General features: G+C 64.3%; 2 protein-coding genes across 4 annotated transcripts; both read right to left on the bottom strand.

Moving 5' to 3' along the window:
- Window positions 1-394: 394 nt before the first annotated feature.
- USP2 (ubiquitin specific peptidase 2) lies at window positions 395-14099 on the bottom strand. 3 transcript variants are annotated; one of them, XM_066564399.1, is made up of 13 exons: window positions 13998-14099; window positions 9646-10394; window positions 2880-2930; window positions 2531-2654; window positions 2190-2301; window positions 1999-2109; window positions 1783-1847; window positions 1590-1693; window positions 1428-1508; window positions 1235-1313; window positions 1023-1130; window positions 696-816; window positions 395-603 (listed from the first exon to the last, which is right to left on the bottom strand). In XM_066564399.1, the coding sequence occupies exons 2-13, from the start codon at window positions 10357-10359 to the stop codon at window positions 516-518; spliced, it is 1758 nt and encodes a 585-aa protein (XP_066420496.1). In that variant the 5' UTR covers window positions 10360-10394; window positions 13998-14099; the 3' UTR covers window positions 395-515. The 3 variants fall into 3 exon arrangements, with proteins under 3 accessions (XP_066420496.1, XP_066420495.1, XP_066420497.1); XM_066564398.1 differs by lacking the exon at window positions 13998-14099 and adding an exon at window positions 11297-11389; XM_066564400.1 differs by lacking the exons at window positions 9646-10394; window positions 13998-14099 and adding an exon at window positions 5397-5602.
- A 1953-nt stretch (window positions 14100-16052) lies between these two features.
- Window positions 16053-20912, bottom strand: THY1 (Thy-1 cell surface antigen). Its single transcript, XM_066564331.1, has 4 exons — window positions 20782-20912; window positions 18511-18592; window positions 18071-18406; window positions 16053-17544 (listed from the first exon to the last, which is right to left on the bottom strand). Exons 2-4 carry the CDS (start codon window positions 18545-18547, stop codon window positions 17432-17434), a joined length of 486 nt encoding a protein of 161 aa, XP_066420428.1. The 5' UTR covers window positions 18548-18592; window positions 20782-20912; the 3' UTR covers window positions 16053-17431.
- Between the last annotated feature and the right edge of the window lie 300 nt (window positions 20913-21212).

The following is a 21212-nucleotide window of genomic DNA, read 5'->3' as shown; positions in this document are numbered from 1 at the left end:
GGATGTGTGAGGCTCTCCTGGGTGCTGTCCCAGGGGAGAAGAGGTCCTGGTTGAGTCAATGGGACAGGTGGCCCCATTCCTGTAGAGTCCCTTGCTCAGGATTTTTATTACACACCAAAAAAAAAAAAAAAAAAAAAAAAAAAAAAAAAAGAGAAAGAAAAAAAAAAAAGAAAGAAAAAAAAAAAAAGAAGAAAAAAGAGAAAAAAAAAAAGAGGAAAAAAAAAAAGGAAAAAGAAAAGAAACTAAAACCCCGAGGTAAAAACCAAATGCCAGCAATCAGAAGGTGCCTGAGCTGGAGCTGCCTGAGCCCCGTCCTGTCACGAGTCCCTCCTCAGTTCGGAGCTGGGATGTCCTTGCCCGGGCTCTGCTCCTGGCTGTCCCCAGCCTCCCTCTGCAGCCACCTCGGGGGTGTCTCCTCTTTGCCTCCCCCTTGCTCTGGGGGTGCCAAACGCCCGAACCCTGGTGGAGCCGGCTCTGAGGGGTGGCCCAGGGCTCCCCCAGGGAGGCAGGGCTGGCTACATGCGGGAGGACGGGCTGGCCAGCTCGTAGAAGAGCAGGTAGGCATCGCTGCTGCGCACGTGGCTCGAGGACATCGGGGTGACGCTGCAGAGAGGGCAAGGGGACAGCTGTGAGCAGCAGGGATGGGATGCCCTGGGCAGGGGGGTCCCTGCTCGCCTGTCCCACCCCAGGCTCACCGGGAGTCATTGAAGGTGTGCCACTCGCTGGACACGGGGCTCTTGCAGTAGGCTGTGTAGTGTCCCCCCATGGTGGTGCCCGAGTGGTTGGAGACGGCGTAGAGGTTGTAAACGGCGTGGTCTGTGGGGAGCAGGGGGGCTGCTCAGCCCTGCTGCCCCACAAAGTGCCAGCACAGAGCCCCCCACCATGCCAGCAGCTCCAGCAGCCTGGATTCTGTGCCTCCCACCCCTCACCCCTCTGTCCCCCACCAGCTGGGGACACGAGGAGCCCAGGAGGCCCCAGGAGCTCAGGGTTGGGGTTAGAGGCAAGCAGGGGCTGGGACTCACTGCAGCTCTGCGAGGCGAATTCCCTCAGGTCCAGGTCCTTCAGCGGGAAGTTGACGAAGGTGGTGAGTTTGCTGCTTCGTATCCTGGACTCGGAGAAGCGCTTCAGGTCTGGAGGGTGACGTCAAGGAGCCAAAGGGACAAAGGGGAGCCTGCAATAACCCATCTCTGCCCCCTACAACAGTCCCTGTCCCCACCCTCTGCCCGAAGGATACGAAGCACCAGGATCTTGGGGAACTTCTGGATGCTGAATTTTTTTGTGCACCTTGTCCTGGCTTTGCAGCGACAACACGTCTGTGGGAGAAAACAGCACGAGCAGGAGGGTGAGGGCACTGCCCACAGTCCTGGCAACACAAGCACAGAGGGGAAGGGCCTCAGCCTGCCCCAGGGAGCCCCCCTGCCCTGTACCGGTTTCTCGTCCCCATCCAGCACGTCCTCTTTGGTGAAGAGCCGGAGGCAATCCATGAGTGTCACCTCCCCGTAGCCTTTCTGTGGGAGTGCAGTGATGGTTAGGGACAGGCAGTGTGGGACAGGCAGTGGGAAACAGGGATCACTGGGGCTCCCCCTCACCTTGGGGATGGGCAGGGACAGGTCCCAGAAGGGGTCGAAGGCTGTGGAGCAGTAGCCGCACTCGCTGCAGGTCAGAGAGCTCTTCAGCTGCCCAACGAAGAGGTCTGGTGGGGTGGGACAGAGCAGGGTGAGAGCCCTGGTTCCCCCCTCGCCCCCAGCCCAGCCCTGTCCTCCCTTCCCCAGCCCTGCTCACCGCTGATGCGGCTGTCCTCCCTCTCCTGGTACCTCCTCCACATCTGCCGGCTCTTCTCGTCATCACTGCAAGGATGGGGACACAGCGGGGCACTGAGCATGGCCTGGGGGACACCAGCCCCGCCACCCAGCCCAGAGGGACCTGTGAGGTCACTGTCCCTGGGCTGGCCTTGTGGGCAGCGAACTCTCCTGGGGCTTGTGCAGTGCCAGCACTTACGGGAGGTGATCCAGGGTGTCGGTGCTGGCCCGGGGCCGCACCAGCACGCGGTTCACCTCGCTGTGCAGCCCGTCCAGCAGGAACCGCAGGAATTCCTGTGCATCCTGCTGGCTGCAAGACACAGAGCATGGCCAGTGAGAGGCTGCAGGGGGCTCAGCTCCCCCCACCACCCTGCAGCCACCCCCCCTTACTTGTAGCCGACGAAGCGTGGGGCGTATCTCTGGATCTGTGTCTTGAACTCGGAGGGGCTCACGCTCTCGTTGGGGGACGAGGTCCAGAGCAGCTGAATCAGCTTTGCAAACTCTGCAGGCAGAGAGGCGGGTCAGCAGGGGAGGTGGCACGGCCATGACCCCATGGGGACAGCTCAGGGGTCTCACAGCCCCATCCTCCGCTGGCTGGGCAGCCCAAGGAGGAGCGTGGAGCTCTGGGTGGGGGTCCTGCAGGATGTGGGGTGTGGCAGGGATGTGCTGCAGGAATTGCTGCAGGAATTGCTGCAGGGAAGCCCCCGCAGCCACCAGGGCTGGGCAGTTACCTGACATGAGCGCCGTGCGCATGCGGCTGTTGTTGTTGAGGTCCCGCAGGTACTGGTTCTGCAGGCAGTAATCCCGCAGCTCCTTGGTGTTGCTCAGGCACTGCAGGATGGAGTTCATGAAGCACTGGGGGAGGCAGAAGAGAAAACCATGGCAACGGGAAGCAGAGGGAGGCAGGCCATGGCAGGGGGACACCTGGGCTGGGCACAGGACAGGGGAAGCGCCGTGGGAAGAGGGGTGCAGGGAGCTGCCAGGGTGAGGGTGGGGCTTTGGGGGTGAGGTGAGGGGACAGGGCTCCCCCTGCCCCGCAGATGTGCCCGGTGTGAGCTACAGGCCTGGGGACGCACTTACCGTGTTGCCGAGGTTCCGCAGGCCGGTCAGCCCCTGCACGGCCTTGGAGCTCTGCAGAGAGAGGGAACAGTGCTGGGAGGGTGGCGGGCTGGCCATGCCTGTGGGCAGGCCAGCGAGGCCATGGTGCCACAAACCTGCCTGTGGAGCAGACCCTCGGGTGCAAGGAGAGGCCCCATCCCGCTGTGACATCATGGGCAGAGCCAGCACTGGGCAGCTCTCTGGGCCAAGAGCCTGGTGACAAACCATGGCTGGCCTGCCCCATGCTGCTGGACCAGGACTATGCACAGGGCTCAAGGTTCTCCCTGCCTGGCAATGCCTTTGCCCCATGCCCTGGACTGCAGGTCAGGCTGGCACCCAGGGCCATGGCAGTGCCACGCTGCAGGAGGAGCACAGTGCCCTGTCACTGCGTGCCTGCCTCATGCCAGGTGTCCATCCCCTCCAGGACATGCTGCACAAGCGCAGCCCAGACTTTGGCACAGCTGTCTTGCAGGATAAAGTCCACCTGGGAAAGTGCAAGCCCAGCCCTGTGACAGCCAAGCTCAGGGAACAGGGCTGTGTGCCCAGTGGTGCCTTCCCAGCTCTGGCTGCGCTGCACCTGTGCCATGGGGTGACAATTCCAGGTGCTCCAGGTGCTCCCTGAGCCAGGAAAAGCAAAGATGGGCATGGGCAGCTGGATGCTGGGGCTGGGAACCATTATCACTCTTTGCTGGAGAGACCAAGAGCACAGAGGGGTTTAGGGGTGCCACCACCCCTCTGCCAGCATGCAGGACAGGATGCTGGTGGGGGACACTGCTGGGAGCCCAGGGGTCCTGCTCCCAGCCCTGCACAAGGGAGCAGCAGGATGAGCCTCCCCAGAGCAGGGTGGGGGTCTGACAGGGCCTGCAGGGGCAGACTGCTGATGGTGCTCCCCAGACCCTGGTGCTGCCCAGGATTTCAGGATCCTTAGGCAAACGCCCCAGCTGCCCACCTGAGGCTTGAAGAGGAGGAGAGGAGGCGGGAGGAGGGGAGGGGGCCCAGCAGCTCTGAAATAGCAGCAGCTGGTGTGTGTGTGGGAGGTGCTGAGCACCCAGCCCTGACAGCAGCCCAAAATAACCCAGATCCAGTTACATGTGCTCCTTAGCGACGGCGCAGGCATCACCCACCGCAGCAGGGACCGGCACCAGTGGGGACCCGGCCACCCTGTGTGGGCGCACGTGGCTCTGAGCGGCTGCCCTCGGTGCCATCGGGTGCCCCCACAGTGCCCAGAGCACTGGGATGTCCCCAGATGTGGCTGCCCATGGCTGTCAGTGCCAGGGGGCTGGCCAAAAGTGCCAGGTGCCTTCTTGGGCTGGGGGCAGGCTCAGTTGGGCACAGGGTGCCAGCAGGATGTGACAGGTCAGTGCCATGCCACGGCTGGAGGAGCTGGCCTGGCTCTCATCCCTGAGCAGATGGCGGCAGGAGAGATGGGCCAGTGTCCCAACAGCCTACATCCATCCCTTGGAGGATCTGAGCCCCAAGGCCCCGCTCATGTCCCCACCACTACCCCAGGGAAGGTCACGGTGCCAGGGGTGAGCAGCAACCCCCGGGAGCTGCCCCAGTGTGCCCCAGCCCTCCCCACCAGGACGGGCTTGTCCAGTTGTCCTGGTTGGGCAGCTCCTGCCCTGTGCCAGGAGGGACCGGCCAGTCCTGCCCATGTGGGTGCAAACCTCCCCACAGATCCTGCATTCCCCCATAGCCAGGTCCTCCCAGAGCCTGGAACAACCCCGGGGGGGGCTGGGGCTGAGGAGGGGGTGTCAGGTGCTCCCCTAGCCTGGCACAAGCCCTGTGTGCACCGAGGTGTTATTTCCCCCTCTGGATTTCCCTCCCCTGGGTGACTCAACTCCAGCTAATCCCCCTCTCCCGTACAGGGCTTTAACTAGGACACGACATGCTCAGAGGCGCTGAAGGAGAGCTGGCTCACGCGGCGCGGCTGGGGACTCCCCGAGGCTGCACCGCAGGACGGGGACAAGGGACAGGCGGTGGGGACGAGGGACAAGATCCTGACCGTCCTGCCCCATCCAGGTCCACATGCCAGGAGCCTGTTGGGGCAGCAGGAGAACCAGAGCAGCCAGACTTACATAAGTGCTCAGACCTTGCCCTCCTTGCCCCTTGCTCTGCCATCCCTGCAGGAGAGATCTGTCCCAGCACTGTGGCTCTGGGGACAGCCAAGTTCACTCCCATGGCACTGCCGAGGGGCTCAGCGTGGCCAGCAGACCCTTCCTTGTGGTGGGACACGGGGACCTGGCCAAGGTCACTGCAAGGGCAGGGCTGGGAGAGGAACCCAGGTGTCCTGACACGTGCAGTTCACCTGCTCCCTGCCACCCTGTGGGACACGGGGACACGCTGTCCCCACGGGCAGCTGGGAGGGCACCCACCCCCTGCCACCCCATCCTTGGGCACGGGGGATGGCACAGGGCACTCCACGCTCCCCAGGACGGGCAGGGGGTGCCCCCTTCTCTGCCCCCAGGCCGGGGGATGGGGGCTGCGGGCATCTCGTACCTTGGTCTTGTTGAGGACGAGCCCGACGAAGGTGGAGACCAGCAGGGACCCTGGCATGGAGGCGCGGGGCCGCAGGTCCTTGTGAAGGTCGGGGAGCGCGGGGGGCTCCTCGGGCAGCGTCACCGTGTAGGAATCCCTCATGGTGGCCCCGGCGGGCACCGCAGGACGGCGGGGAGCAGCCGGGGGCAGCGGGGAGCCAGGGGACACCGGCCGGGCTGCCCCAGCCCGGGGCCGGCTGCAGCCGGGGGCGCGGGGTCAGGCGCGGAGCCCCCCGTGCTGGGCGTGCGGGGCCGGAGCCGGTGCCGGCTGCGGGGCTGGCGGCACCTGAGCGGCTCTGACATCAAATGGGTGGAGAGGCGGCAGCCGGGCTCGGTGACGGCTCGGTGACGGCTCGGTGACGGCCAGCCCCCGCGCACCGCGTGGTACAGAGCGCCGGGAGCCAGGGGGGCCCGCGAGGGGCGGCTCTGCCCCGGGGACACGCTCCGGAACGGGGCGGCGACACCGCCCCGGCTCCGGGGGGCTGCGGGGGGCCGCGGTGCCCCCTCGGCATCTCTGTCAGCGGGGCTGCCCGCGCTCCCGTACCCCGACACCGGCACCGTGCGCGCACCGCGGGGGCAACGGGGAACTGGGGAGAGACGGGAGAGACGCCGGAGCAGCGCCTGTCCCCCCCAGTGCTCCCCCCTGCTCGCAGCTCGGCGTGCCCAGGGCTGGTGGCACCGGCTGTCCGGCCCCGGGCACGTTGTGCTCCGGGCAGGCACTGGGCAGCGAGCGGGGCTCCCCAGCTGGGGGTAACTCGCCAAAATTGCCGGGGTAAAAGTGGGACAGTCCCACAGCATGTGGGTGCGTGGGGTGCCTGTACCCAGAGAGGGTCTGCAGGCTGCCAGACAGGGCTGTGAGGCTCCCGGCCATGTGCCTTTCCTGCAGTGCCAATGCCAGGTTCCTGCAGTGACATTTTGGGGGAACCCCCCTCTTTGGGGGATGCATTAGAGCTGAGCTCAGAGGATATTTCAATGCCTTGCGCTGGGGAAAAAAGGCTCCTCGCAATTCCTACGTGGAGCAAAGACCCCACCTGGCGTCTCCCCTCGGTAAACTGAGGCACGGCACGGGCAGGGCTCCAGCTCTTCTCCTGCAGCAAGGGCAGATGCGGAGACTGGCAGGGAGCCCGGCTGTCCTGCGTCCTCGTCCTGCGTCTCCCGCTGCTTCACCCCTCTGACCGCGGCAGGACGAGTGCCGGAGCCCTGCGCCTGCTGTGCGTGCCCAGGTGTTTCTCTGCCTGCTCAGGGAAATTTCCATGGGCAACCAGGGCAGGGAATTCAGTTGGGCTGCTCTGACAGAGCCACAGCCTCCAACCTCACCGAGAGGGCTCTAAGCAGAGCCTCCTTTCCTCCTCTGGAGCCCCCAAAACTCCCCCATCCAGAGGCAGGAGCTGCTGAATCCTGCTGGCTGCAGATGCAGCCTCTCTGTCAAGCGGAGCTCGGCACAGCCAGCGGAGGGGCTGACTGGGGACGGAGGGAGGGGAGGGAGGAAGGGAGGGAGACTATTTTTGGCACCAGCAAAAATATCTGAGGAGGCATCTTGCAGCGTTATTCATCTGCAGGGCTCTTTTGCATCACAACGGGAGGGCTGTCATAACCGGGGCCTGCGCGTGCTCACACGTGTGTACATGTACACACCCCGCGCTGTGTACGGCGTACACACACGGGGACACGGTGTGCATGGCAGGGCACACACCCTCCTGCCCTGCCTGGGTGCCCTGCCGTGCCCAGGGGCACGGCTCCCCAAAATCCCGGGCTCCTGCCACCCTGCCTGGCAGTGCAGGTGGTACCATGGGGGCAGGATGGGCACAGCCAGCCCCGAGCGCTGTGCAGGGAGCTGGGGCAGCTCTCCCCGTGGGGATGCACCGTGCTGGCTGAGCCGGTTCCATGGCAAGAGGGCGGCTCAGCCACATCCCGTGCTCAACCTCGTGCCCCGGTGACATCGAGCGCCCTGGGCCAAGGACCAAATTCCCCTCCAGCCAGAGAGCAGCTCACAGGCTCTGAGGGCGAGGCTGGAGCGGGAGAGAGAAGGGGACACCCAGTGGGATGGCATCACCCAGAGCAGGTCCCTGCCCTCAGCTGGCCCCTCTGCAGCGGTGACCTTCTGCCGGGCGGGCAGAGGTTGCCACAGGCCCGGTTGGCACCGCGGCAGCAGGCAGGGCCAGCCAGCACTGGCTGTGGGCCAGGGACGTCAGCTGCTCAGGATGGGACTGCGGAGAGCTGCCGGCGTTTTGTGGGTGGCCCTGGCCTTCTGACCCTATGTACACCCAGGGTGGTTAATGGGCCGGCACAGCCCCAGCCTGCCCCTCACCACACTGCCCTTCCCAGGAGCCAGCCCGGCCCTGCAGCTCCACAGACACAGCTCCTCGCTGGAACCGCACCTTCACACAGCTCCCTTTGCCCATGGGGTAAACTGAGGCACGAAGCGATGGTGAGGGTAGGGACACATGGAGACACCCTCCCTCCTGGCTGCAAACCCCTCTGGATGGCGGTTTCCATGGCGCACAGGCAGGAGGTGGCGGTGGAAAAAGGGATGGGAGGAGGCGTGGGGCCAGCCCCGCTGTGGCCTGGCTGCGTCAGGAGCGGCTGCTGCTGACACTGCCCTCGGGGCTGGGCAATGGGGCAGAACGGGTGGCAGCTCCGGGGCTGCAGTCTGCGCTTGTTTCCGGCACCTGGCACGGCTGCAGGCAGCCAACTCTGGTTTACGACCGGGACATTTGTGTCCTGGCTTGGGAAAGGGAAGGAATAAACCACAGCAGTGGAAAATAGCAGGTGTGCCCATCAAAGCACCGAGGAAACCTAAGCCAGTGTCACTGACCTGACCTGCCCTGGCATGGGTGTCTGTCCCAGCACCCTTTGCCACCTTTGCCACGCATCAGCCTAGGCTGTGTTCATGTGCAGACTGTGGGTTGGGACTTGCACAGTCCCTGCTGCCCCCCAGGCACCCCATGGGATCAGGCTGGCACCCCACACAGCAGTGTGTGGGCACATGGGGTGGGAACCCTGCAGTGGCAGTGTCGGCTTTAGCAAGAGCCAGTGGCTGCAGCAGCCGCTGGATCCCCCCTTGGAACCCCCCAGCAGGGCCTGGTGTGGGAGGGGGAGGCAGGAATTCCCTTCCACAGCGCTGATCCTCCACTGCCCTCACTCCACAGCCTGATCCCTCACCCCAGGACTGGGGGCCAGGCATGAGGCAGGGGGGCACAGGGGGTCCCACACCACAGCAGGGCACTGCTGAAGGTGGTTCTGTGGGGGAAAGCACTGGGGAAGGGGCACAGGGAAGGATGTGGGGGCACTGGCTTCAAAGGGAAAAATTTCTGGGGGATTCTTTTCTGCCTCCTTTTGAGCAGGACAGGATTTCTCATGGTTTGGCGGATGGCAGTGGGACAGAGACACAGGGAAGCAAAGGGCAGGTCAGACCATGGGGGAATGGAGGGTGACTAGAAAGACAGCGGGAGACAATGCAGGCAGAGCCTGGCCAGATCTTGGAAGGAAACCTGAGTGGAAAATTACCAGGCTGCTCCCCTGCACGGGCTGTGTGTGCGGTGCCTGCTCCCGGCCTGGGCTGGGGCTCTGGGGACGCTGCAGCACTGATGGGGACACGGGGCACAGAGTACCTTCCAGCACGTGTGGTGCTGCCCAGAGCAGCACTGCCATGGGGAACCCCCTGCTGCCACACAGGCTGGGGCTCAGGGCCCCAAACTGGCAGCAGTGGCTGGTGCCAGGGAACTGGCATCGCTGGGCACCGAGTCACTGTGGCAGAGCCAGCACCAGCCAAACCAGCTGTCCCAGCAGGATGAGTGCCCAGCCTGCTCATGTCACCTTCCCTATCTGGGATGAGGCAGCAGGAAATCCTTGTCAGCCCCACATGGGAGCCATCACCTGCTGTCACATGCATGCAGAAAATGCAGCGGGCACAATCCTGGGCACAGGCTGGTCCTGCCTCCTTGGGGAGCGTGCCCTGCGGCACAGCCCCTCAGGGGACACCCGCCCGCCCGCCCGCCCGCCTGCACGCGGCTGCCTCAGCAGCTCCAGCCGGGACTGCTGCGCCAGCAAGGGCATCTCAGAGGGTCACACGCAGAAACCGAGGCACGGAGCAGCACGCCCAGGTTCTCAGGCACAGCGCGAGTGCCTCGGGCTCCTCAGCTCACCACAAGCACTGCCCACATCCCTCCCCATCGCAGCTGTGTCCCCCACCCCCAGGCAGCCCCGCGTACCGTGGGGTCCTGGGAGGACGCATCCCAGTGCTCATCGCTCCTCTCGCAGGGCTGGCTGGCACAGCGGCTGCCCGACGGTGGCAGCGTGGCCTGAGAGGGGCTGAGGTGGCCGCTGGAGAGGCTGCCGTGGTGGCTTTTCCTGCCGTAGCTCTCCAGGTAGCCACGGACATAGTCGGAGTGAGCGGCAGCCTGGTAGAGACCCTGCAGGTTGCCGTGCTCGGGCCGGGTGCGGGTGCTGAGCGCGCCGGCCGCGGGCAGGTAGGCGCTGTCTGAGGTGTGCAGCCCCGAGAACTCCCTGGCCAGGTCCGAGTGGCTGATGGATTTGTGGCGGCTGAGGGGCGCTGCGGAGGGCAGGTAGCCCGTGGGGCTGCCGGGGGTGCCGCTGAAGGTGTAGCAGGCGCCCCCGCTGAGCCCGGCGCCGGGCGGCCGCGGCTGCGTGCGGAGGTACGAGGGGCTCAGGCGGATGCCGGGGTCGGGGTACAGCCGGCCGCTGTCATAGCCCCCGGTGGGGGACAGCCCCCCAGCGTGGTGGTAGCGAGGGGAGGGCAGGTAGCTGGCTTTGAAGCCGATTTTGTCGCTGTCTGCGTAGGCGGTGGGCAGGGTGGATCCATAGGAGCTGTAGGAGCTGTAGCCGCTGGGCACTTTGCTGTAGGTGCTCTCGGCGTAGCGGGAGGAGTCCACGTATCGCTTCAGGGTGGAGGAGAGCTGGGACATGCTGCAGGCTCGGCAGGCTGTCCTGGAGGCATCGGCTGCAAGGGAAGAGCCCAGGCATCAGTTCCACAGGCCCTGGTCAGCACAACAGGGCACCCAGCAGCTCCCACCCAGCAGCTCCTGCCTCCCCTGGAGATCCTGGGCGACAGAGGGCATCCAGGGGCTGTTGGTGGCACTGTGGCCATGGCTCCTGCCACCTGCCAGCTTTCCTGGAGAGCCTGGGACAGCAGGACCCGGCTGGCACTGCCACCCCCATACCCCCAGGCACCTCAAACCACAGAAGGGAGCCCCAGGGCACAGCCAGATGCACCCAGCATCCCCATAGACACCAAGGAACGGCAGCAGTCACCTCTGCCCCAGCTCTGGCATCCCTGCTGCACCATCCCGTGGCTGTCCCACTCCTGGGACTGCAGAGATATCCCCAGTGCCTCCTCCAGGTGGGACGCAGTGGCCTGGTTACAGGATGATGCCCAGGCCCAGCTCTGGCTGAGACAGGCAGCAGGGATGGGCTGATCCAGCCAGTCCAGCACCTTCCCCTGGTTACTCACAGGGAATGCTGGGGCTTGGCAAGGGGCTGGCACTTCAGTGAGAGGGAAACTGAGGCAAGAGCAGCATCTGAGCATCTTTCCTGTCTCCCTGCCATGGCTGTGCCCTGTGTGCCCCCATCAGTAATTCAAACCGAGAGTCCTCCTGGTGAGGTGGCAGCCGTGCCCCTGCCAGCCGGGCAGAGCCAGCACTCGGTGCCCACAGAGAGCTGGTGGCTCCCGCACAGGGCAGGGGAGGAGCACACAGAGACAGGGACAGAGGCCTCAAGAGCACACACAGAGCCAAGCCGGAGCAGGGGCAGGGCAGTGTGGTAGTCCCCAAACAGGGGCTGTCAGGAGCTGGAGGAGAGTTTCCCCTCAGCGCCCCGGCTGGCAGGCTGAGGCTGGATCCCTACCTGTGCTGGGGCCGTGGGTGGCACTGGGGCAGGCAGGACCCAGCCGAGCTCCTCTGCTCTGGCGCTGCTGGTGCTCAGCTCCCGGGGTGACTGGTGTCCCTTCCCTGGCAGAACAGTGGCTCATGTGGCTCCGAGAGTCTCCAGTCACCCGGGAGATGACCCTGATTCAAAGGCTTTTCCCAGCCCAGCTGGGGCGGGCTCTGGCCCGGCTCCAAGCCGGGAGGTGCCGGAGTCTGTGCCTGGCCCGTCCCTTCAGCACCGAGGGTGCACCCGGGCTTGGGGACGGGCGTTGGACCGCGGCACAAGGAGCCCCCGCGGGTCACTACCAGCCTGGCCCTGGGGCGACACAGCCTCCTGCTCGGAGCCCCGCAGGCTCAGCATGGAAACACCCCGGGAATGCTCCTAGCGGGGGGCGGTGAGAGACAGCAGCCGGCCCCCGTGGGCTCCTGGCGGGCAGCCTGGCTTGGCCGCCAAGCGGCAGCGTCCGGGCGCTGTTACCGCCCAGGGAGCAGCCATCCCACCCCGGAGAGGGAAATATTTACAAGCAGCAGCGAGGTGGAGCGCACAGACCTGTTTGGGGACGGAGGCTGAAGGGTGAATAATCTGCTCCCGGGCAAGGGTGCCGCGAAACACCCGGCTCGGCTCTTCCCAGCCTGGCTGCGGCCGCCCTCACCAGGAGCGGGGCTCTGCCAGTCGGGATTTGCCATGGACAGTGGGGAATTTCGCTCACAGGGAGTGGGACCCCAGCCAAGAGACTGGCACTCGAGTGCCAGCATGGGAATGACGGAGCCCCTGGGCTCCCAGGGAGCAGCACATGCCTGGCTGCCTGCCCTGCTGGGGCACGGAGCAGCCTGGCACAGCGACTGCCCCTGCTCTCCATCCTCCTCGCCAGCAGAGATGATCTTGGTTTGGGACAGTGCCAGGACAGCCCCACGCCATCATCCCCTGCCAGGTGCCCACGCTCTCTCCTGGCACCAGCAGCATCAGGAGAGCACCAGTTTGGGAGGAGGAGGGCAGCAGGAGCTCCTGGCAGCAGGACAGGTCTCCACAGGGCAGCACCTGCCCTGGGGATGCGGAGCAGCTGATGGAGAGATGCAGGGTCAGGAGCCAGCACCGGCCCCAGACATGGGAGCTATCCCATTCCTTGGGAAGAGAGGCCTTACCATGGAGGAATGTCACATCAGCCAGGCTTGCCTGTGCTTCCAAGTCCCCATGTCACATCCGAGCAGACCCCAGGGCGGCGGGAGAGCGGAGCGTGCCAGGAGCCAGAGGAGCTGAGGGGGTGTGAGAAAACCCCGGTTCCTCCCAGCGCTTCCTGGGCTGCCTGGCCCCTCCCTAGCCGTCATTGTGCTGAGCTTTCCTGCTGCCTGGTAAAGCTCTGGAGCCGGCACGGCTGAGTCAGGCCTCCTGCACCCTCATCATCCTCCCGGGGTGTCAGGAGAAGCTGAGGCACAGGAATGTCCGGTCTGCGCTCACGGGGCCGGGCAGGAGCGCTGCCACCACATGGGAGAGGGACACCAGGGGGCTGCTCTGGGCACTGGGGAGTCCTGCCCTGGCCTTCCCTGGGAATCTCTGCTCAAAGTGAGGAGGCAAAACCTTCACGCTGAAGGCAGAGAAGCAGAGCCCTGCTCTGTCCCCGGCTGCTGTCCTGCCCGTGCCCAGTGGCAGGTGTCCCCTCTGTCCTGCCCGTGCCTGGTGCCAGCTGTCCCCCTCGGTGGCCACGGAGCCCCAGAGCGGGCTCAGCTCAGCTTACACAGCGCTGGCTCCATCCAAGGAGTCACAGCACAGCTGCTTCTCGCTTACGCAGGCTCGGAGCTGTGTCCCCTGTCCCCTGAGACAAAATGTCCCAGCCTGGAGGTTACGTGGGAGCTCCCAGGACTCAGTGGAGGCAGAGAAGGGGACCCTGTGTGAGACACTTTGCACTCTTCAGGGTACAAATGCTTTGGGGTTGAGGGGCTCTGTGTCCAGCTGAGTGTGCCAGTGGGGTGGGACAGCCTCCTGCCCATTCCCCAGGGGAAACAGGGCACAGAATCCTCCTGGTGTCCATTTCCCTCTAGGAAGGGTGACCCCAAGCAGCCCTGGGGGGAATGTGCCACAAAATGTTTGCTCCCTGGAAGGGGCTGGAGTGACCCTTGTTGACAGATGGGGACTGCAGTGCCTCTGTCACAGCCCAGCTCCTGCGTTGCCCCCCACCACTGCCACCCCCCAAAGTGACAGGCCCTGCCCAAGGTGACTCACCCAGCTGGGGCCAGCCTGGCCAGGGCCCTTCCCCTGCCAGCCCTGGGCCTGAGAACCCCCCAGGTTCCCCCCACATGCCCAGGAGTCACCGTCCTGGCCCCGCTCTGTGCTGCTGACACATCCCTACCCTACTGCAGAGCCTGCTGCTCCCGGGCCACCCCCGGGCAGCAAAACCCCAAACCCACCGGGGACCCTGACGTAAGAGCCAGGGCACGAGTTACTGCTTTGAGGTCTGTGGGTGGCAAAAAAAGAGAAGGGACCCTCGGGCAGGTGCTCTGCCCACACCAGGGGATGAGGAGGGTGCCGGAGAGGGCTCAAAGCCAGGATTTTGTGTGTGAACTCAGAACCTTCTCCCTGGAGAGAAACCTCTCCCCCGTGGTGTTCTCCAGCTGAAGGAAGAAGGGGACAGTTTTGTCTGTCTCCGTGTCCCCCTCCCCCGGGCGGTGTCCCCACCTGCACTCACCTGCATGTGGCGCGGGCGGCCGATGGCTGCTCAGGGCACGGCGAGGGGCGAGCAGCCAGGCATTTGGTGATGCCCTCGGGGCTGGTCCTGCCTCCTCGGGGAGCTTCCCCCGGCACCGGAGATGGGCGATGTGGAGACGGGCAGCAGCCGAGCCCTTCGCAGGGGACAGGACACCCCCGGCTCAGCCCCTCCACCCTGGGAGGGAGCGCAGTGGCCGGAGCGGGCCGAGCCCGAGGGCTGTGGGGCCGCGTAAAAACACCAGCGCAGAAATTCAGGGCTCAGGTTACCAGCCAGATAAATATAGTGTCTTTATCTGACCTCACAGGGCGCTGAAATGCTCCTCTCGCATTCCAGCTTGGGGAGGCTTAAAGGGGACGCGAACCCGGGGGGGCTGGTGGCCCACGGCACGGGGGGGGCCGCGAGGGGAGACTGCGAGGGCTGTGCCAATGGAGAAGGAGCACTGAGGGTAAGCGTGAGGAAGGGAGAGGTTTGGGGAGGGACGTCGAGGTTCAGGAGGGAAAGGATAGAGGGAGGGTTAAGGGAGGAAGCCGGCGGATGGGACGCGACCTGGTGCGTGGGGAGCAGGGAGGCACAAAAAAGGGGTGGTCGTGGCTGCCAGCAGCCAGGTGAGGGGAGGAGCTGGACTGCGTTTTGCTCCCCTTGGGGTGAACTGTAGGGAGAAGAGCCCCCTAAACCTTCAGCAGAGGTGGGCAGGGGCCAGCTGGCATGGCGTGGCCACCCCTCGTGGATCCATGGGGACACTGGGGTACCGCTCCGGGACGCCTGACCCGCCCAGCCTACGGCATCTGCGTGGCCGTGACTCAGCGAGCACCTGCCGGGGATAATGGGAGGGATGTAATTAGGGTGGCATCTTCCTCCCTCCCTCCCTCCAGTCTGGCTCCAGCCCTTAAACAGGGAGGGACGCGTCGGGGCGTTGCTCTGGGAGGTGGCGCAGGGTCACCAATGGTGTTAGGGGGTGGTGGCAGGCTCCTGCTCGTGACTCCTGGTGCCAGGGTTGCATCTTGACCCTGGGCAGGGCAGTGTGTGGCTGCTCCAGAGGACACGGGAGCCCTTGGCAGCCCCCCGGGCAGAGTGTGGGCATGGGGGCTCCAGTAGGACCCCGGTGTGATGGGCACAGGAGCTTTGGGACACGTGCACACCCGGGCCCCCTCCCATGGCCACTTCCATCCCTGGCAATTCTCTCCCCAGAGGATGGATGGGCCAGCACCACACCTGGTCTCCTGCCTTGCCTCCCTGCCACCACCGTGGGCAGTAGGTGGCCTCTGGGACAGACTGAGGGTTTAGGGACAGGGATGGGGACAAAGGGTCTGGGGGCAGGGGGCCACACTCCAGGTGGGCAGGAGGGGGTTGCCCTGCCCAGGAAAGTCGACTCTTCCCCTCTGCCTGCTTCTCTCCCACAGACACTGGGGTGCTGGAGGCACAGGAGGGTTGCCTGGGGGGCTGCACCCCTTGGCAGGCTCCTGGTACCCTGCCCCACACAGCCCCTGTCCCCACCGCCGCACACACGGGCGCCTGTGGCTCCAACACACAACCTAGGTAGGGTTTTATTGTGCAGACAGAGGAACACTCCTGGATGGTAAGGTGTTGTTCTTTTGTTGTTGTTGTTGTTGCTTTTCATAGGGTTCTTTTTTTCCGTTTTTTTTCCTTTTCCCTTAACAGAATTTCTTTGATGACAAGCTGTGGAAACAACTACAAATGTTCACAAAAAAATGAGACTCGAGCCGCGTCCGCGCTCTGCCGCTGGGCTCTGTGCCTGCCCCGGCGCTCACCAGCACGCCCAGGGAGCTGGGCACAGCCAGGCCTCAGCTGGGCATGGCCTCAGCAGCACTAGACAGCAAGCAAGCAGGCAGGGATGGGCAGGGGACGGGCACGGGGGTCGGAAGCAGCTCTGGAGAGGAGCAAGGAGTGGGGAGCAGCTGCTGTGTATTGCTCTCAGCCGTGGTGGCACAGCCCGGGCTGCACGGGTGGCACAGCTGGGGTTCACCCCATGCACCTGGATGCTCCTGCCTGCCTCTTCCTTTCCCTGTGCCCTCCCCTGGGTGAGGCTCCTCGGGGTCCCGTGGGCATCTGGGCAGCCCTGGGCTGGCAGATCTGAGCTGTGCTGGCCATCCCTGTCCCTGCTCTCGCCAACCCCTGGCACCATCCTGGCATTACCGAGGTTGTGGGCTGCCCTTCGGTCCTTTGCTGCTCTTAAAGGGAGACAGGGAAATGCTGAAAGGGAGGAGAGAGAAGGGAGGGGGCGCACAGGCTCCTCCCAGGAGCACGGTGGGATTGGAGGAAGACTGCTCTGCCTCTCCATGAGGAAGGACTGGGGTCCCCACACGTTCCCTTAGGGAAGACAAGGTGCCAGTGCAGGGAAGTCCCTATGGAGACCCTGAGGTCACACTCCCAGAGGGGAACCCCCTCCCCACCAGCCATCCTGGGTGCAGCTCTGAGGGCCCTGGGGAGGGCAGTGGGGCTGTGGCTAGCTCAGAGAGGCTCTGCTTGCCTCCACTGGTGCTGGCAGCAATTCTCTCGTCACAGCTAAGGGCTGGTCCCCGGGGAGAGCGAGTGGTGTCTGGCTCGGGCAGCCCAAAGGTACCAGATGGTGTCTGGAGGAGACCTCACTTCCAGCTCAGCTGTAAGAAACAGATTAGGAAAAACTTGTTGCCGAAGCACGTTTGCACTGAGCCCATTCCCAGGGCCCCAGAGGAGCCCTCAGGAGGAAGGGGGGGTTCATGGTGTCTCCTAGACCTGCTCCCCTCTCTCCTCCCAGCCTACCAGGCTCAGCAGCATCCCATGGCTCTCCTGCTCACTGAGACAGGAGTAATTTTGTGCCCTCTCTCAGCCGTGGCAGCTCAGGCTGAGAGGAGCAGGGTGAGGAATCAGTCACCTGGGTGGCAGGCAGGGTGGGTGGGGACACCAGGAGCCCTGTCACCTGCAGGGGCCACGGGCACAGCACCCACCACGGGCACAGCACCCACCACGGGCACAGCACCCACCACGGGCACCCTCTGCGTGCTCTCACGTCACCCCTCTCTCTTACCTGCCAATCCAGCTGTCTTTCCCCGGTTGAGAACAGGCAAACCCCAAGAGTTAAAGGGATGGGACAAGCGAGGCTGAGGCCTCCAGTGCTCCCAGCACAAGCAAACCAGCCAGCCTACGGAGTGGGGAGGCGCGATGGGAGAAGCAACGCTGCCTAGCAGAGCCACCATGCTTCGGAGCGGGGCGCGAGTGCGTGGGATGGTGAGCCTCGGCACGGGACGGTGGTTAGCGTTAATATACGGCTAAATAGAGATAACACAGAGAGGTTTCACGGCTTCCAGACGCTTCAGCTTCTCTTTCCAGGGGCTGCGAGGAAGGCGGGGTGGCTGGGGTGCTCGGTGTGTGCGTGCGTGTGTGTGCGAGCGCTGTGAGTGTGTGTGCTTCGCCTTTCACAGGGACACGAAGTCCACGGCTTGCAGGAGAGGCAGGGAAAGGAGCAGCAGCAGGAGCCACGAGGTGTTCTGGATCAAGAGGCTGAAGCCGGCGCATTTCTCCAGTTTGTCTGTGAGGAGAAGGAATGGGGAGGGAGAGAAGAGAGGCAATGAAATCCCTCGGGAATGGGGCTCAGGCTGGGAGTTCCAATGGTACTGGAACACAGCTTCTTGCCTTTGCTCTGTCGCAGAAATGCAGCACGCCCCATCCTGGCCTGTTTCCCTCCCAGCGTGTAGCAGCAAATATTTTTGGGACTCTGAGAAGCGTAACCCTGCCTGTGCCTGACTGAGGTGACAAGTGGATGGGCACCAGGTGAGACAAAGGTCTGCATCTGGAGGACTGATCCTGTGTGCTGCAGGTGTGAAGGATCCCCACTGTCCTCTCTATGGGAGGATACCCAGGCAATGTGCCCGAGGTGGGACCCAAGAGAGGCAGGAAAAGCGCTGTGAGATGGAGTAGAGTGAGTCCCACCTGAAGAGCATGTAAGGGTCAGGACACATTTATGGAGCTCAGGGAGTTGTGGTGCTCTCTGCTGGCCCTGCCAAGCCAATGAGCAGGTGGGAAGGGCTGAGGCCAGGTGCCACTGCCTGTCTCACCTTTGATAACAGTGATGTTCTTTATCTGATTGCCAGTGTAGTCATTGGTGGCCTTCAGCTCGCACATGTAGATGCCCTCATCGCTGGTGGTGAAGCTCTGCAGGTGGAGGCACACCAGGTTCTTGTGCATGGTGACGTTGGCTCGGCTCCGGTAGATGTTCTCGGAGACGCTGATGGTGCTGTGGATGACGTGCTTCCTGTTGTCCTTGGTGATGCTGAACTCGTAGGTCAGGGGGTTGTCGGTTTTGTTCTCATAGCGACAGTCCACGCGCAGGTTCTGGCCCAGCAGGCAGGCACTCAGGTCCTTGATCATCTGGCAGTGGGCGGCCTGGAGGACTGGGAGAGGCAGGAGAGGGTTGGGCAGGGAACAGTGAGCTCTGGGGAGGCCCATGCAGCCTCCAGGCCGCTCTGGGCCGAGCAGGGAGCAGGGAGGGACGTACCTGTCAGGATGACGGCGATGCCCACGGTGGGGTTCATCTTGCTGCTGAGGTGCCCGGTGGGGGCTGTCTCTGAGAGGGGAACCTGGGCAGGGGGAGAGAGAGGCAGTTAGCCAGGCCACTGCCCCATGGGCGTGGGCACTCGATGGTGCAGGCTGCCCTTCTTGCACAGACGATGCTCGAGCGTCTGCTCCTCCTCACCAGTGCCTGATTCACTGCACAGAGCTGGCACTGCACCCAGCTGGGGAATCAGGCACTGTGTGTCTGCCCAGCATCACCTCTGCACATCCCCAGGCAATGCCCCATCCACACGTTGTTTTCCCTGTCCAGATCCCCCCAGAAGACATTAAATGAGCGTGGCCAGACCTGCAGCAAGGCCTGCATGTCCAGCCTCCTCCCCCTCCTGCCCCATGGCCAGCCAAGGTTTGGACAGGTGAAACCAGGCTGTACCCCAGTGCCTGCACACCTTGACCAGGGGTCTGTGGCTCATGGTGAGGGGGCTGCCAGCTGAGGGACCCTCTTTGGGGGTCAGTGGCCACCTGCCCTGCCAGTCCTCCAGCAGCTCCAGCGGGTGAGCTCAGCAAGGATGAGTCATTGCGATGCAGTGAGGGAAAGGGGCCAAGAGCAGTGAGGAAGAGGGACACAGCAGCTGGACAGCGAGCCAAGACCACTGAAGGATGGCATGAAGCCTCCAGGAGCTGAACTGAGCCTGCTTGGCCACGGGGTGGAAGGGGTTTGGGTGGCACCATCCACTGTCTGGGTCCCTGCCCAGTGCCTGTCTTTCTCCAGGCTGTGTGTGTGGGTAAGGGGCCCGTGATGAGCCATCCAAACAGCAGGGCTGCTGATTCCAGTTGGCCCAATGCAGCCACAAGGAATCAATTAAAGGTTTGCAGCCTGGCCAAGCGGCCACGTGGGGAATCCAGCCGCAGACATGCAGAATGGAGGGACAGCGCGGGGGAGCAGCGAGGCAGCCGGGCTGAAGGACACACCGAGCGTCCTGCAGTCAGCCCTCCAGGCTGGCCATGGAGGGCCAGGTCCAAGAGGGGGAGCTGGTTAACCAGCCCTTCGTGACCCCAGGCTGGCAGAGGGGACAACAGACCCTCAGTTTGCTCCCTCTGAGCCTGGCAAAGCAGCCAGGGAAGGGCTAGGAATCGCCTGTACCACAGCCAGTTGCATTTCGCAATTTCTATTTCACAATTTTTGTGTTTTTCATATAACGTTCTAAGAGGAAATACCAAACCCATTTGCTCACCCTGAAGCTCTAAAAAATCTCTTTATCCAGAACCCTTATGCTTGGCCAGGAAGAAAAATTCTCTTCTCTCTGATCTTGACAACCAAGAGGTTGCCAATGGGGTAAATGCTTGAACCTCTGCATTCCTAGAAACTGTCCCTCTGTCCCTTGCTTTGTCATTTCCCAGCACCAATCTGCTCCCTTTTGAATGTCCTGGGACACTATCTAGGTCATAGCCTGTCTTTCCTCCAGAAAATCCATGCAAAGAAGCTCCCAGAGAGCAGGTTTTCCTCCCATCTATGTGCCCAACACTCAGATTTTCTAGGCTCAGGGTTGATAGCCCTTGGACCCCTCTTCTCCTGCCAGCAGTGCTAGGAGCAGAGCAAGCCAGGTAACTCCTGCAGGATCCCAGGGGTTTGCGTAGGGACAGGGCTCAGGGGGACAGCGGCATTCGAGGGGCTCCAGCTCTCAGAGGGCAAAGTCCCAACCTGCTCGGGGTCACACCATGGCGGTACCTACCCCCTTTACCCACCGGCGTCACAGGCTCAGGGTGACAAACGAGCTGCGGGGATGGGGACGGGGGCGTGCAGAGCCAGGCTGGGGGGCTGGCAGGAGCCTGGCTGTGCCGGGGGGTGGCTGCACGCAAAGGGGGTGCACGGGGACGCGGTGCGCAGGGAAAAGCGATCGGGAGACCCCCGAGAGGGGCAGGAGGGCTCGGGGTGGGCGAGCTGCCCCCCTGCAGCAGCGCGGAGCGGGAGCGCGGCTGCGGTGCGGGCGTGCGCGCGGGCGCGCCCACCGGGAATACCGCAGTCCCGAGCCGAGGCTGGGGGGCACCGGCACCGGGGGGTGGCGAGAGGCTGAGCCCGTCCCCTCCTCCGGCGCGCTCCGTCCGGCCGAGCATCCCCCGGGCGAGGGGCGAGATGCCCCCGGTGCCACCGCCGCGCCCGGCGGCTGCGGACCCTCCCCCGCCCGCAGCCCCGCGCCGTGCCCCGAGCCCGGCGGCCGCTCCCGGCCCGGCAGCGTGCGGGGCGCTCGGTGCCTACCTGCGGGCGCTGTCCGGTGCTGCCCGCTGCCTGCGGGGCTGCCGGCGCTGTCCGGGGCTGCCCGGCGGGCTGTGGGCGCGGCGCTCCCGCAATCTGGGCAGGGCTGGGCGGGCGGACCCAGCGAATGGGGACCAGGAGGCGTCACTGAGGCTCGGCCCCCGGCCCTGCGGCGGGGGGCGGTGCGGGGGGGGCCCTGCCTCTGCGGGACTCGGACGCCCCCGCCCCGGACGAGGGGCGCGCACTGATGCGGAAGGTGCGGTTTGCCCCCCTTATGTTCCCCAGGAAGGGCGACACATCCCCATCGCCATGGGAACATCATTTTGCGGAAGAGCTGCCAACCGTCAACTTCCCCAGCAGCGTGGGAGGTGTTTTGCTGGGAAAGGAGGGTGGTTGGGAAGGGGAAAAGGAGCTTGGTGTGGGCTTTGCTGAGG

Source organism: Molothrus aeneus, chromosome 22 (genome assembly GCF_037042795.1).
Source record: "Molothrus aeneus isolate 106 chromosome 22, BPBGC_Maene_1.0, whole genome shotgun sequence".
Classification (NCBI taxonomy): Eukaryota; Metazoa; Chordata; class Aves; order Passeriformes; family Icteridae; genus Molothrus; species Molothrus aeneus.
This window is presented reverse-complemented; position numbering and strand designations above follow the sequence as displayed.

Coding starts and splice junctions, on each gene's coding strand:
- THY1 (XM_066564331.1), bottom strand. CDS start 18,547: ATGAACCCCACCGTGGGCATCGCCGTCATCCTGACAG. Junction 18,407..18,510: donor CATCGCCGTCATCCTGACAG/GTACGTCCCTCC, acceptor TGCCTCTCCCAG/TCCTCCAGGCCGCCCACTGC. Junction 17,545..18,070: donor GAACATCACTGTTATCAAAG/GTGAGACAGGCA, acceptor TTCTCCTCACAG/ACAAACTGGAGAAATGCGCC.
- USP2 (XM_066564399.1), bottom strand. CDS start 10,359: ATGTCCCAGCTCTCCTCCACCCTGAAGCGATACGTGGACTCCTCCCGC. Junction 2,655..2,879: donor TGCGGAACCTCGGCAACACG/GTAAGTGCGTCC, acceptor TGCCTCCCCCAG/TGCTTCATGAACTCCATCCT. Junction 1,848..1,998: donor GACACCCTGGATCACCTCCC/GTAAGTGCTGGC, acceptor CCATCCTTGCAG/TGATGACGAGAAGAGCCGGC.